Source organism: Hippopotamus amphibius, chromosome 6 (assembly GCF_030028045.1).
Source record: "Hippopotamus amphibius kiboko isolate mHipAmp2 chromosome 6, mHipAmp2.hap2, whole genome shotgun sequence".
Lineage (NCBI taxonomy): Eukaryota > Metazoa > Chordata > Mammalia > Artiodactyla > Hippopotamidae > Hippopotamus > Hippopotamus amphibius.
In genome coordinates this window covers 44,220,112-44,235,966 of record NC_080191.1, presented here as the reverse complement: position 1 = coordinate 44,235,966, position 15,855 = coordinate 44,220,112, and the positions used below count along the sequence as shown (strand labels likewise).

The 15,855-nt window shown below is 44.2% G+C and overlaps 1 protein-coding gene across 5 annotated transcripts in view; it reads left to right on the top strand.

The window, feature by feature from the left end:
• NHSL1 (NHS like 1) overlaps window positions 1-15,855 on the top strand; it is a 241,442-nt gene that overhangs the window by 94,326 nt on the left and 131,261 nt on the right. Inside the window, exon 1 of one of the 5 annotated variants that reach the window (XM_057738202.1) lies at window positions 8,503-8,582. The exons of 2 other annotated variants lie outside the window; for them this stretch is intronic. In XM_057738202.1, the coding sequence (XP_057594185.1) occupies window positions 8,540-8,582 (43 nt within the window). In that variant the 5' untranslated portion in view covers window positions 8,503-8,539. Of the gene's footprint in view, window positions 1-8,502; window positions 8,583-15,179; window positions 15,418-15,855 lie in introns of those variants that run through there. 2 more of the 5 variants (XM_057738199.1, XM_057738201.1) reach the window with 2 other exon arrangements.

Below are 15,855 nucleotides of genomic sequence, written 5' to 3'. Positions count from 1 at the left end.
ATGTTTAATTCTCTTTAATTATGGCTATGAGAATACATCAATTGTCATGGAATAATTGTGCAAAAAAATTCAAATGGTAACTTTCAAAGTTAAATCATATTTGAAAGTTTCTGTAATTTTATCCCCCTTTTTTTCTCTGCAACTTAAACCACAATGTAATTTTTTTTACTACCAGTGCTTTTTGTTTTTTGATAAACTGGTACCAGTAGTCTCTTAACTATTTTTTTTCCTGGCTATATTTTGCAAATTCTCCAGTTCAAAAAGATATGCCTGACAGTAATGATTTTCATATACATATTGAGGGCATCCTGCAGGGCTGTGTGCTTGACTCATAACCCCACTAGGTGGCACTATTATTGTTCTTGTTTGTTTTCTGTGGGTGGCTGGGTTGAGAGAGGCTTGCCCAAGATCAAATTGTCAATGTGTGTGTTGAAATCAAGATTGGAATCCAGCTCTGCCTAATTCAGACATTTGTGCTGTCCCCATCTCTGTGCTGTGCCAGCAGGTCTTGGTGGGTAGGGGAGGAAAGCAGTAAAGCCTTCTTACATGATCTATTCAGTAAATTTCTACTGAACACCCACAGAGTTAACATTTTTCTTCTCAAGGAGTTGCCCATCTTTGGTGGACAGGAGAAGGGGTAGTGTGGGTGGTTAGACATCAGTTCCCTACAGCAAACTAAGGCATTCCATATGCCCAGCCTTGTGGTGCCACGCGAGTCCTTGGCGGGGGTGGGGTGGGGTGCGTGTGTCTGTGGGTATAAATAAATAGCCACTTGGGAGGGTCAGAAATAATGCAACCAAGGAAGGGGTACTGAGATGAATCTAGAAGGGGGCGGGTCGGCCTCTGCCGAGGGGGCCTAAATCAAAGACCGAGGAGCCTGGGTTAGATTAGCAGTGGCGGCTCCTGAGCAGCGTTTGTCAAGATCTGGGCTGCGGTACAAGGCAGACGTGGCGGGACATGGAGGCACAGGTGGATCGAGCTGAGCTGGAAGCTGCCATGAGTTTCCTTAAGGCAGAAGGGAGAGCGGTAGAGGGATGTCGTCTTGACTGTTGCTTTTTTTAAAGGAAGGCTATCTTTGGGTCTGGGTATGAAGGTGGGAATGAGGCTTAAAGGAAAACCTAATGGTTTAGAACAGCTGGGGCAATGTGCAAAGGAAGTGTAGAAATACTGTAGAAAGACGAGGGCTCCGTGGAGGTGGGCAGTCCAGCTTGTGGTCAGGCTCTTTTCTCCGTTTACCAGGTGTCAGGGACGGACAGGATGGGAGTGCCTGCCAAGCTGCAGGGGGCTGAGGAGGCAGGGCTGGGGGTTGGGGGGACTGTCCCAGCTCTAGACAGAGTGTGTTGAGGAGCAGAGTGCCTGGAGGGAGGCAGTTTGTTGTTTGTAGTAGCGGGGATCAGAGGGAGAGGAAGGCGGCCTCTGGAAAAAGAGACTGAAAATACCAAGCAGCAAATTCATGTACGCTGCAATGGGTGATCAGGAGGCAGGAGGGAAGCAGGAGAGGGAAGATGGGATGAGGTTTTGGAGTGAAAAGTAGGGACAGGGAGATGTGGGGTCGGGGGTGGAGAGCTTGGCAGATCCCCCGGCTGAAGGGGATCCTTGCTCAGCAGCCTAGGGCCCTACCCTGTGCCCAGCAGTGAGGTCAGTGCGCCTCGCCCGCTGGTTGGTGCCTGCCCTGACTCGTCCCTGCCCTCCAGGGAGTTAGTGCACAGCCAGTGGCCCCCGAACTTGTCTGATGATCCCCTCAGGTGCTCCCCTGGCCCTTTCCCCAGAGGTGGTGTGTCTGGGATGGGGCCCGGGGGCCTGGGTTTTAATTTGATGAGCCCCCCCCCCCCCCCACCCCGGGTCATGCTGATGAGCAGGCAAGTTTAGGAAACCCTGATAGGGATGCCCGGATGTCCTAGAGGCGGGACCACGCCCTCTCTGATACTTCCTCTTTAGCGCCTCACCCATCTGGCCGGTGTGAGTACGGAAGACGCTTCTAAATGTTAACCTGTAGGTTACTGAAGTGAACGGATACTTGACTGTTTCTATTTTATAAGATACCCTCAGGTTTTGAGTTTTACGCAGGATGCCTTGCTGATTCCTAACCTAGGCTTGACCAGTGTTTGAATGCTGCAAATACTCCATCCCTGAAGTGACCCAAGCCTCTGCTGCTTGAGGCTTTACAGAAGATCGGTTGTTCTGTTCTGCCACCTGCTGGTCAACCACAGGCAAACCATGTCGGGTTTTGAGGGTGGCTCCATCCTCAAGATTTCAAACATGATTTTCAGTGGAGCGTAGATGAGGCCAAAAGTCTTCTCTGTAATAAGGCCATCTGCTCTAAATTAAACCTTGTGCACTTAATGTTGCAAATTTGACAACCTTAATTTTCTCTTCTCTCTGGAGCCCTTTTTTTCAGCCCAGATGTTAAAATACTAATAACAACACATTCAGTTACCTGTATAAATCTCAGAAAGAATGGTTTTTTTATGCCTCATGTCTGTCCTATGGGCAAATGATTTTGGCAATTCAAAACCATGGTGTGAAAGATGGGATTCAGGCTCCAGAGTAGAGGAGTGTGATCTTGGGAAATTGCTTCACCTCTTTTAGGATAACTTATTTTCAGTGTAGTTGCTGCATCACCACCACTGCCACCACCACCACCACCATCATCATTGTTTTAAACTGTGCCTGGCTCTGGGTCCCAACTTTGCTAATGACCTGACAATTAATTTCTACAAATGTTCTGGAGTATCTGTTAGGGGCTGGGCTACATAGTGGCAAACTACTTAGATATAATGGCAGCCATGGAGCTAGTGTCACAGTGTCACACACAACCCCTCAGATTCTTTGTTTCCTCACCTGTAAGATGAAAGTACATGACAGAATAATCTAAAATCTCCTTTGGTCCCAAGCTCCTGTAACTCAAACAGTCATTGTGAGTGTATGACTTAGTTTTCCTAGTGACTGTGGAAGGCAGTGTCTGTCTGTTCTTGGTCCTCCAGGTGGGTTCCCCCACCCCCACCCCACCCCCTGCCCTGCCACCAACCCCCCAGGCCCCATTGACACCGATGCTGTCCAGGAACCTTCTGAGGAGGCTAATTTTATGCTTTGCATCTGATGCTCTTTTAAACATTTTGAAAAGAGAATTGGAAAAATGGCAGGCTTCTCCATTATATGGTTCCTTTAAGTATTATCATTTGAAATACAGAATCAGCATTTAACTTAGCTTTTTCTGTAAACAAAATATGAACTTTCTCAAAGATTGGTGTTTCTTAATTGGGGGTACGGGGCATACCTTCCATAGACCAAGTGTTTGATGGCCTAGCCCTGCCCAGAGAGATGCAGGCTGGGTCCGGCTCGGCTGGCACTGTGTTAGTGCCTTGATTCTCAACTGTGGGTGAACATCCGAATCACCTTTTATGAAAGACTTATTCTGTAGGTTATGTGAGATTGAGTTTGGGGTTTTTTGTTTGGCACTTATGTTTTTAAAAAACTAACGCAGTTTCACTTGGGCCTGACCCATCCTGTGTTTCTTTGAGCAGTGCTAGGCCATTTGGGGACTTACAGGGTCCCAGACGCTGTGCTCAGCTCTGGGCCCTGGACACAGATACTTACTGGTCATCCCCTCTGTCCTCATCTTTCTCTCCTCCCTTTACTAGGCTGGTGACAAAACATTTTATTAGGCTGTTGATTCCTTAATTATATTTTAGTATGAGGTTATCCCTTAGATAAGTAAATTAGATTTTTGAACTTTCCTCAGACTTCATTGTAATCTCATTTTGTAAAGGGTGTCTCTTCTGGAAATGGCCCAGCATATGCTTACATATGAATTCTTAAGTGACTTAGGTAATTCTTAAATGATGTCACTTCCTTAAGGGACATCTTAAATGATGGAAGTGACATCACTTAATTTCCTATGGGCTGAACAAGCAGTGTTGCACTATGTGATAAATTAAAGGTTATATGACACATCAACTCTAACCAATAATGTGTATTTTATGGAACTATGCAATAACTGATACTTTTCTTCTGTATACTGCCCTCCCCCTGCCCACCCTGGATATTATCAGCAAACTAAACTTTAGAAAATGCTGGAACACATTTTGAGTGTGTGTGTGTGTGTGTGTATCTGGTGATGAAACTTGGAGGTTTCTTTACTTTTTAGCTATTTTACACAACTGTCATTACTTATGAGGTAAGCTACACCTGTGCTCTTTTTGTAGTAATTCCTTTTAACCTGTCAGGATTTCATACTCTTCTTCAAACCATTCATTGTCTCACATCATTTGGGAAGAGAAATGGGCCTAGCAACTATGAAAATGACACAGGTGCAGTTCCTTGAGAATTTTGTCTTTGTAGGTGAGGCCCGCAAGCTTGGTTCTTCTCCTCACAACGCTGGCGTTGAGTGAACTGTTTTCCTGACTGGAGCCTGACCCTCTGTTGCAGCTCACCATCCCCTTTCTATATACGCAGCTGCAATTTTAATCTCCTGCTTCTGGCCCTAACCAGACGTCTCCACTTGTGTACCAGCCACCTCTACTTCAAGTCGCATAAGATCAATGGTTACCTCTCTGCTGCTGTTGCAGATGAAAACCACCTACCAATTATCGAGTGCCAACGATGTCAGCATCTCTCTAGTTAGTTTTCAGGGTCCTGCAGGGGGTTGAGCCCAGGAATGAGAACTGAGGGCGCTGCTCACTTGGGGGCCTTTCAAGGGAACCGTGTGGTAATTGTCCCTGTGTTTCAGGGAGACGGATGAGTGGCTGGAGGGAGGGAGCTTAGCAGGGGGAGTCTCTCTAACTAATGCCTGCGTCTGTGCTAGCCAGCCTGTCCACCCGCTCCATTCTGCCGTCAGTGGCAAGGGTCTACTGTTTATTTTGTAGAAGTACTTCAGCCTTCTTTGAAGTTCTCTTTGACGGCATTATCTCGGAGAGACATATTATAGAAACAAAAGTTCTCTTGATTTAACACATGCGTTTTGACCCTGGGGAACAAGTGTTTCAACCAAAAATTTCTGAATGTCTCAAGTGTCTTTTAGGTCGTTTGATTTCTGAATTTCTCCTTATCAAAGTGAGTTTATTACTTAAGACTGGCCAATGTGATTGTACAGGGATGGCCGCTGTCGCTGTCATCAGATTGAATCGCTCTTCTCTAAGTAGCCTTTTTGTTTGGAGATTTTGATGACTATAAAAATTGAGCTGAATGAAGAGAAAAACATATAAAGATAAAGCCATCATTATGTGCCTTGTTATGCTTTCATGTGTTCCACAAAGCTTTAATTTGTTAAGCTTTCTAAGAAAAGCTTATGCAACGAGTGAAATTTTAATAGACAGTATGTGGGAGAAACACAAAAGGCCATTCCCTTAAGCAGATTTGCTCATCGAGTGTAGAAGCTTAGAGATAAATTTTTTAGGCATACCCTGCTGTGAAGTGTTCCTTTAACTACCTAAACAGGTTGTAGGAAAAGGATCAGGTGAATTGGTTCATAAGAGGTACCAGGTCCATGGTACCTTTACCTACTATGTCTTTGGCTGCAGAGTGAGTGGAAAATTTTAAATATTGACTATTTTATAAAAATAACTTTAGGAATGATTTGCAGTATAATTTATAAAACTTTGACACACAAAACAGTACTATGTCTTGTTGACGACCTCACTGGTAGGTAGAAAAAGTGTGGAAAATATGTTTGGGAATGATACACACCAAATTTAGAATGATGTTACCACTGTGAGATTGGAGACTGGAGGGAAATTTATCCGTACCACTTTATTTTTTAAAAACTGAAGCAAATATAGCCATGTGTTAACTATTAAATCTGTGCTGATTTCTCTCTTTATCTCTTTGTCTAAAATAATTCTGCATGAAAATTAAACATTTGTAGCCTGTGTTTAGCATACAAATTTTGGAAAAACAGAAACACCAAAATAAAAAAATTAAAAATTTGTTATACTGTATCCTGCTTGTAATATCTGCTGATATATCATCCTAGTCTATTTTGTATTCATTTGGTATTATATCTATACTTGTGATATGTTTGTGTACTTTTTAGTGAAATTGTGAGTAGATTTGAATTCTGCACATTTACTTGAATTGTAGTGTAATGATGTTGAAACTAGTGATTTACAGGTTGTAACCATGCATGAGACTCATTTAAATGTGGATCCCCAGGTTCCTTTTCAGAGGTGTGAATTAAATAGGATCTAGGAATGTGCATTTTTAACAACCCTGGCCTCCTAACTCCCCTACCCCAATCCGAGTTGATTCTGATACCGGTGTCCTAGGGCAGGGGCCCCCAATCCCCTGTTACCGGTCCTCAGCCTGTTAGGAACCAGGCAGTATAGCAGGAGGTGAGCGGCGGGAGAGCGAGCGAAGCTTCATCTGCCGCTCCCCTTCACTCCCCATTGCTCATGTTACTGCCTGAACCACCTCCCCCCCCCCCCCCCCCCCCCCAGCTCCCGTCCATGGAAGAATTGTCCTCCACGAAACTGGTGCCTGGTGCCAAAAAGGTTGGGGACTGCTCTCCTGAGGAACACCTTTTGGGAAACAGGGGTTTGAACTGTCTGTGCTTGTGTAGTACGCACAACTCCGAGTGCCAATCCTACTTCTTCTAATCCAGGGTCAGCAGGCTATAATAAACCAGCCACCCTGATTTATTTACATATTGTTTGGTTGCTTTTTTGCCACAATGGCAGACAGAGTAGTAGGAACAGAGACCATAGGGCTGATAAAGCCTAAAATATTTACTCTCTGGGCTCTTTACAAAAAAGTTTGCTGACCCCTGCATGTAACCCAGCATTTTGTGTGGGAGAATATCAAACATGGTCCGGTAAGGAAACTGGAGTGTATATAATAAGAGAGTTGAATATGGTGATGAAGGGCATATAATTGCCCAGTTTAGTTTAATAAGCGTTGATTTAGTCCTTACTGTATGTCAGGTACCGTACACACCTCGGTTTTCCCACTTGGGTCGCTTACAGTCTTCCGTGGCAAATGTGTGATTGATTGCCGATGGGGCGGGGGAGGGCAGCATTTCTCTTCCTGGGGTTGCGATGGGAACGTGGCAGGGGCAGCTAGCGCGGTCTCATCCCTGAGGTGGGGAATGATGTCCTAGGAGTCCCTCACTCTCAGTAACTTGCCCAGCAGATGCCTGTGGTAGATGGGCTTCAGAAATAGGCACTCCCTCCCCCTCACTTGCTCAGGTGAGTGGAGTGTATTGCCCCGCCCAATCAAGTTGGCTTGGCCACGTGACTTGCTCTGGCCAATGAATGTTGGCAGCTGTGATGAAGACGCTGGTGCAGTTGAGCTTTGCTCTTTGGTGCCATTGCCATGAGAAAGGTGAGCCTGGACTGGCCTGTTGGTCCCAGGATGGGAAGAAGAAGCACTATAACTTATCCCTAGGGTGACCAAACATCCCGTCGTGCCTGGGACTCTGCCCCCACTTTAAAGTAAGTTCCACATCCTGGGATATTTCTCAGTCTTGGACATACTGGAGCAGAGCCACCCCGAGCCAAGTCCAGCCTAGATCGGCTGGCCTCCAAATGACCCACAGACTCATGAGAAATCCTAAATGATTGTTGTTTCAGGCCACCGAGTGTTGCAGCAGTAGTTAAGCAGTATAGCGCCCAGTAAACATTTGTTTATTTCAACTGAGACAGCTCCTGGCAGAAATTCTGAAGGTTGAGTAAAAGTTAAGCAGGTGAAAAAGATGAGAAGTGTTTTTGGCAGGTGGTGGCGCAAAAGGGTCAAGGTCCCAGGGGCCGAGAGTATAGCATGAACTGGCCTGTGGAGGACAACTTTGAGGGGGGGGCGCAGCTGAAAGCGTGGCCCCTTCCCCCTGGTATTGCAGTGGCCCAGGGCAGAGGCCCGAGGGCTGTGGCTGTATGCATGGTCGAAGGGAAAGCCGGTGTTTGGAAGTAGGAAAGACCTTGGCTCAAATCTCAACTCTGCTATGGGGGGGGGGGCGAGAGGGTGGTCAAGTTACTTTATCCCCTTTATCCTCGGTATCTGCATCTGTAAAATATGTATGGTAATACGTATTTCACAGGGTTTTTGTTAGAGGGAAGAAACTAACAGGAAAGTTTGTGATTTCTTCATTCCGACTCTACACTTAGCTGTCAAGCTGGCAGCAAGTGACCCGACTAGAACAGTGTGACTGAAAGCAAGACAGGCATTACCACTGTTGGCTCACTGTTTCAGAACTTTTTAAAGTTTTCTTTCTCCCACCCTTTTTTTTTTTAAATGTTTGAATTTTTCATTTATTTCTCACATGTTTGTCTGGTTCAATGGAATCTGCTGGTATCAGCAATATTTAGCACATGTTTAACAGGGAATGATAGTATGATAAAGGGTATAGCTGAAATGTCTCTTTGAAAAATAAACCAGATATATTCAGTGTGCTCCACAGAGCCATAGTGAATATACTTTTAAAGATGGAGCCAAACAGAGTAAATATTTTGGAAGGTCACTTAAGATTGACTGAAAAATTCTTTGTCTTAAACATGTACCAGGAAAAATTGTTGAAAAAAGTTTTCCACTGCCACAGAGCGACTAGATTTACATGGTGGAACAGGAGATCCCAGCCTGTCTGCATGGATTACCAGGTAGGGTGTGGGCTGCTTTTCTGATTTTGGCTCGTTGTTGATTGCCCCAGGTTTTGGGCGGGAACACTGAATTCTGGAGTTTGGGTGGATGGAAGCATTGTGAATGTCCTTAGAAATTTAAGAAAAACATACAGCCTAGCAATTAATGACCCGCTTTCTTCTCAAAGTGAAGCAGAACAAAGCTGTGGAAAATGAAAATTTATTAACCCTTTAATTCAGATTACATATATGTATGATATATTTTTTGCCAGTTCACAAATTTTACTTTTGCGTTTTGTAATTTAGTGATAAGGGAATGGAATTGAGTTATAAAGGTCTAATTAACTTTCACCCGAAACATGCTAGGATCAAAAGAAAGAGGTAACAGGGAAATGAGTAGACGGCTCTGCTGCTCACTCTTGTGAGCAGCATTGGTTAGTGTGCTGTAGGGGACGTGGAAGGGAAGAGATGAGATCGCTGCCTTCAGGCAGCATTATCGGCTGGTACTGTGCTAACTCGCGAAGATGGTCCAGAGCCCCACCTGGATGCTTTGAGAATTCGGAGTTTCAGACCCTGTTCCAGACTTGAGCCAGACTCTGCGTTTTATTAAGATTTCCTGTGATTTATGTGCAAGACAAAATTTGTGAAGAACTGGTTGAGTAAGTAGAAAAAAAAATAATTACAAGGATCTGGAGAGGCCATAGGAGAGGTATGAAGTACAAGGGAGATTATGATTAAACATTTTTTTATTTGGAGTTTTATTTCAACTTCAGAGTGAGTCCATCCTTGGTCGTCTTATATCATAAGAATTACAGAGCCAATGCTCAGTTTTAGGGGAGCTTCTCATATGAACCTCTAGGATGGGGACATTTTCTTGGTTAAGGTTGGGGCGAAGTTTGCGTTTTGGTTATAGGTTGTTCATCAAGCCGCTACCAGTGCACAGTACACATCAGTGACAGTAGCCATCAGTGACAGCTTCTTTCCAGGGACAGCCCTCGCCCGCTTGCAGTGCGCCTCATCCCAGGGGGTTGAGAACGGTTCTGTGCTGCCATCTTGCGCCTATATCAAGTGATCCCATGGGAACAGTGTCCCTCAGGGTCAGTGTCAGCCTGTTCAGGAGGCCTTTTCAGACATGAAGACACTGAAGGGTGGGGTTTAGGCTTGCGGTGATACATAAATACAAATGTCTGCATTTGATTTTTGCAATTGAGGGAAACACTATTAATTGCATTGAAAGGGACCTACTCTGACTTTCAAAGCTAGAGCTCCATGAAAAGGCCGTGCTTTTCTTTCTTTTAAATATTGAAGCAGGTGAGGAGAACCCTGAAAACAGACCTCTCTGGTTAGTTGGCAATGTTTCATCTTCTCTGACTTGCTTCTTGAGTGAATCAGCTGGGTTTGGTAGGGGGTGGGAGGTGAATGAGGAAGGAGGATTTAGTGTACTGTGGGAGTTAGCTTGCTGTGGCCCTCGGGGCAATATGGGGTTCTTTGTTGTTGTTGTTAGTTATAAATGTCTGGCTCAAAGTGTTTACTTCTAGATGTTGAGATAAGCTTTCTTTAATCGTGTGTACAAATTACCTCATAGAAAGTTTGCATTTAAATCTACTTTTCAATTATTTACAAGAGATGACAGCTGGAAAAACTACTGCACCCTGTCCTAGAAGCTGAAGGTCGCTGTGGGTCGTCTGGGTGACTCATGGGGTAATCTGATAGGATACACACTTCACTGCTCCTACCTGGTCAGGGCTGCTTTAGAACAAGACACAGTTCAGAGTGACTTTCCTCGTTGCGTGTGGTGTATTTTTTTTTTTCCCACATTTGTCTGTACATAAGCCTTCTGTTTGTGTGCCCCACTCCAGCCAAGCCAGCAACTCTGGCCATATAGGACTGGTCTCTCTCGGTTTCTGACATCAGGGTTCTGCCTCTGGTATTTGTCCTTCCAGGTTTGAAGGGGAGGTGTAATAGGGAAGAACCTTTTGTATGCTGTTACAAGTTAATCACTAAAGGGCTGTTGTTTATAAGCTTAAATTATACATAATGGCCCATCTCTGGGAACCCTGCTTCTCAGGTAATGACCATTAAGCTAAAATACCTTTGTTGAGCTCGCAAGAAACATCCTGACCAGGTCCACCTGTGAATGACTGCAGAGAGGATGAAATTGACACATCCCCTCCGGAGGCTGATGGGAACCAGAAAGTGTCTGACTTTACTCCCTCCCCTTTTAGTATAAAAGGAGCCTGAATTCTAACTCAGGCAACTTGGTTCTTTGGGGGACGAGCCCACCATCTCCTTGGTTTGCTGGCTTTCCGAATAAAGTCATTATTCCTTGCCCCAACAACTCATCTCTTGATTATTGGCCTGCCATGCGGCGAGCAGTCCGAGCTTAGACTCTGTAGCAGAGGGTCAGGGCAGAAAAGGTACACGTGGAAATTAAAAGCCATAATGCTCCTTTGAGGTGAAAAAACTGATGGCACTTGAAATTAGTTCCCACTCTTGGCTGGCATTTTACACAGATGGCAAGGGGAGCAATTGCATGCCTGATTGAGTCGAGAGGTTTGTCTAATCCTATATCCTGTCATATTTAACAATTTTTATTAAGTCAGAAACTTCCATTTGAACTTAACTCCTCTTTAAGGATGTCGGTATATATCGAAACATGAAATAGTGTCTTTTGGCAAGGACTTTCCAAACATATTCAGTCTATCCCTTTGACTCTTGGTGGAAATATAAATAAATCTTTCAAATTAATGGGTACTTGACTCAGGAATTCTCAAAGAAGGTGATTCTAGAATTTCCTTTAGTAATATATTCTGGTGCATCCCAGTTTTTATAGTTAACTTTTCTTTCATTTATTAACTTAAACCATTCCTGAACTAACATAGAATAATTTTTTATCTTTTTGTCACTAATGTTGCGTACGTTTCTCACCACCCTCAAGTGCTAAGAACTTCATATAAAAGAGGCAATAAATCATAAACCCGGTATAGGTCGACCTGGGGTTGTTATCCAGAGGCTTCTCCCCCAGCCATGTCAACCCTTGGGCTTCCATCTCACAGTAAAAGGACAAGGGTGCTGGCCAGGAGGCAGCTGTGACGTATTTCACTCCGTGAACGCTCGTGTCGCCCATGAAGCATATCATTTAACCAAGATTATTTATTTGATTTCCTGATGCCTGAAGCTCAGCAGGGGCAAAATGGTAGGAAGGGAGCAGTTATTGGCACGTGTGATGACAACAGAAGTTTCACTTTGACAGCCTGACAGTGAGGGGGGAGATGGGAAAGCACTGCACAGTAAGGAAGTGTGGGTAAAATCTGTTCGGCATGTCTGTTTAAAAGGTCCGGGAAGAGTGTATTCTGTTGTAGATTTTCTTGGGGAAAAAAAGTGGCTAAATTAAGATGTTTTGTTACATTGAAGATTACAGCAGAATCTAATATTTGAAGAAAGAGGTTATAATCTCAAAGTAGGGATTCTCCACTGCAGGGTTATTATGAAGATTAGCAGTAGTATATGTGATGTGCGTGGCACAAAGTAGCCATGATCCCGATGCTGGGGGCAGGGGCAGATTTGTATGGCTCTTGGGTTGATAGTCCAGATACTTCAAGGGTGTGGTTCGTCATGGTTGCTGCATAAATATAGTTGGAATGAATATAATAGCTTCTTAAGTAGGTCACTTATGTTTTTCTAAGCTAATTGCAGTACATATCTAACATGGATAGTTAAAATACAAATATTTCCTCCAAAATTGATTTGTCATTATATTTTTTTAAGCTCTTTATTGGAGTGTAAGTGCTTTACACTGTTGTGCCAGTTTCTGCTGTACAGCAAAGTGAATCAGCTGTATTTATACATATATCCCCATATCCCCTCCCTCCTGCGACTCCCTCCCACCCTCCCTATCCCAGCCCTCCAAGTCATTATATTTCATCTAGGTCATAGGGGAACTCTTGTCCAGTTATAAAAGTAGTTAATTTATTTGACCTTCTTTTACATAAGTGAAGACATTAATAATCAACGCAGAATAGCTAATAAGTGGAGGATTGGTCATATGCAAACATATCCACCAGTCTTGTGAATAGTGGGAAGTCCAGCATAAGTGTGTATTTACTCTTAGGGAGAGTCATAAGTCTAGTCCCTGAATGGACCAGTTTTCCTTCTTGGTTGCTTGGCAGTGAATATTCCTCCAGCCCCTCCCATCCGCTCTCTCCCAGACGTGTGTAGGAATAGGAGGCACCGGAGGAAAGCATGCGCATTACTGCTAACCCAGCTCACCATGCTGTTGTATGTGTATGTGTATGTGTGCATATACCGAGGAGGCTGCGCTGGGAAAGACGTTCAGCAGCACTTCCTGAATATGAGGCACACAGTTTATCTCAGGGCTTAGATGTTTCTAAATTAAAGCCGTAACTGCTGGAGGCAGACATCAGTGGGGAGACCACTGTGTTCCCTGTTTGGGGTCCGTGGATCCTTAGAGAATGCATACTTGGATGTCAAGGGGTCCCATGAACCTCTGAAATGGTAAGCAGCATCTGGGATGTTTTGTATTTTCTGGCACGATGGGCTTTTTTTATTTTTATTTTTTTAACATATATTTTGAGTTTCTCAAAGTCTTTGACTCAGAAAGAATATTGGATATTTGAACTTTGATGTTAGCCATTGGTGCTGTATGTAAAAAAATAATCATTTTTTGCTCTTATAATAGTGATCAAAGTAGAGGTCTCACTCCTCTGTGTGACATGGGTGTGTCACATACGTTCTCTGGACCTGAATTTCTCCATCAGTAAATTGAGGGGTTTAAACTACATGATTTCTTGAGGACACTTTGAGCTTTTATACCAAGTCCATATTTTTGCTACCTGGACTGTTCAGTAGCTTTGCCCTTTAGTCCTGGTGCCTGTTCTCTGTCGTGGTAGTGTGAGCTGTCCATCCAAGGAACACTTGGCAGCTGCTCTCTGTTTTTCTTCTGTAAATATTCCAGTCCTGTAAGTGTGCAGAGCCTTTTTCTTACAATCTCAGTGAATTGCAGGAGATGTATGATGCAAAACCCTGCTTTTATTATTTTTAATCAAAGTTTATTTTCTATTACAGTTTGTTAGCTTTAATATAGTTGCTCAATGCTGAGTACAGGAGAGTGAGATGAACCCAGATATCTGCTCGTCCTTCCTCTGAATGACACTTTGGGGAAGGATACTGACCCAAGTCTCTATGATGGAAAGTTGCAGAAATTCTTTACACCCCTAGGACCAAGGAGTTATGTTGGCCTTGGGTGAAAGGCATTCCAACATGTGGCTGAAGGTATTCTGCATGCTCTGATTAAGGATTCATAACGGGCTAGAGTCTGCCGCTAATTGCTACTAGCTAGCTCTCAGATTATGGTTCTCCGTGATGGGATGATCGTTCAAAGCCAGAGAGGGATGACCCCCCCCCCCCCCCACACCCTCCCGGCTGCTGGTGGGGAAGCAGAAGTGGCTCAGCAGGCCCGCGCTCTGGCTGCTGGTGGAAGATGGGAGAGGCAGTGACAGGTGTAAGAACGGCTGCATTTCACCTTCGCTGAAAGCTGGGAGTAACCTAGTAGCCGGGTCAGTTTTATTCCCTTTGGAAGTATATTTCCTTAGATGATGACGTTCCTAAATCCACTTAGGAATGCTGGATGCGTATATAAGTACATAACCTTTGAAAGCTCCTTCTCAGAATCCCACTTCCAGAAGTGTGATCTGATGATAATTAATCAAGTTTTTTTTTGTTTTTGTTTTTTTTAATGTCCAGAAGTCTGTATTCTGCACAGACTTGCGTTTCCCTAGTTTTGCTGGAGTTCGGAAGTTTGAGCGGCCTCTGAAGTATTGACTGCGGGGAGGCGGGGTTTTCTGTCTCCAATGAGGTGGCTTCAGTGTCGGGAAAGCCTATCGCCTTTCACGGGAGTGCTTACTCTGTAATCCAAGCAATAGCCACACAGCCTGTTTTATTGTTTGTGGAGTCCTGTGTCTCCTGAGCGCTTCACAGACAGGAAAGAGGGCAAGTGGGCGGTTTACGATTCCGTGCTGAGTTGGGGCAAGTGAGCTGAACTCTTTGATTTCTCCCAAGTCACCTGTGCGGGTGAACTTTAAACTAGGCGCCTGGGTGGATGCTGAATCTTTTTCTCCAGCGTGAGGAGTTCCTTCTGTCTGCAACAGACGGCTGGTTTTCTACCCTTGTGGGCAAAGATGCCTGGGAGAGGAATAGGATTGCTGTACGGGATGCTAGGTACACACCAAAGAGTCGGAGTGCCTTGGTCCTGCTCTTCGCCAAGTCCTGACAAGCGTTCCTGAGATGAACACCGTGCTTCATTTTTAAAATTATACTTAGTTATTTTTATTTTCTTTTTTTTGGGGGGGGGGGCGGGGGGAGACTGGATATTCTTGATGTAGAAACCAAGTACCACAATGCGGCTGGGGTAAAAACAAAACATTTTTTGTTTGTTTCCTAACCTCTCATTTTCCTTCTCTGTAATTGGGTGACACGGAAGCGATCTCTCTGCAGAATGCCCTGCCTGACTCTCAATATTGTCTGAATAAGTAGGAAGGAGCAGGTTCGGTGAAAGGCACTGAAACAATTTTAAAAAACGAGCTTTTTGTTGGCTGGACTGTCCTTTGTCTGTAGTTGATTTCAGTGTGAAAGAAGATGAAAAAGGAAGGCTCTTCAGGTTCCTTCAGACTCAAGTCAAACCCAGGTTCCCTCTCACGTGCTGTGAGTTGGATAAATTTCTCCTCCTTGTCCAGGCAGACAAAGAGGCTGTTCCGCAGTGATGGAGAGCTCTCAGTTTGTGGGCAGCAGGTGGAAGCAGATGATGAAAACTGGACCTACAGAACCCAGCCCAGAAAAGGTGACTTGACTTTTTTCTATTTAAACCGTTTTAGGAGTTCGCTATGTGGACTTCTTTGTTTCTATCACTGATTTCCATTTCACAACTTTTGGCCCCATTAGGAGTTTTTGTGTGTTTTTGTATTGGAATTCACTGTCACTCATTTGTTTACATGTCTAAAATAAAAATGCTCCTTCAACTAGATTCAGCCTGAGATTGTGTCCTTCTAAGAAGGATAAAATAGCTGTTATGTGTCCTCAGCACTCCCCCCCCCCCACGCCCTTCATATCTGCATGCTCATGTGACTTGTGCAAAGTTCAGTGATAAACCACCATCCTGGGAGGAATTTTTACTCTTTACAATTGAAAGTTAGGACATGGAGCTCTTTTCTGAAACAGTGCACTGAGAAAACTTTGGAAATTGTGGATAGACTTTGTGCATATTTCTTTAAGAAGACTG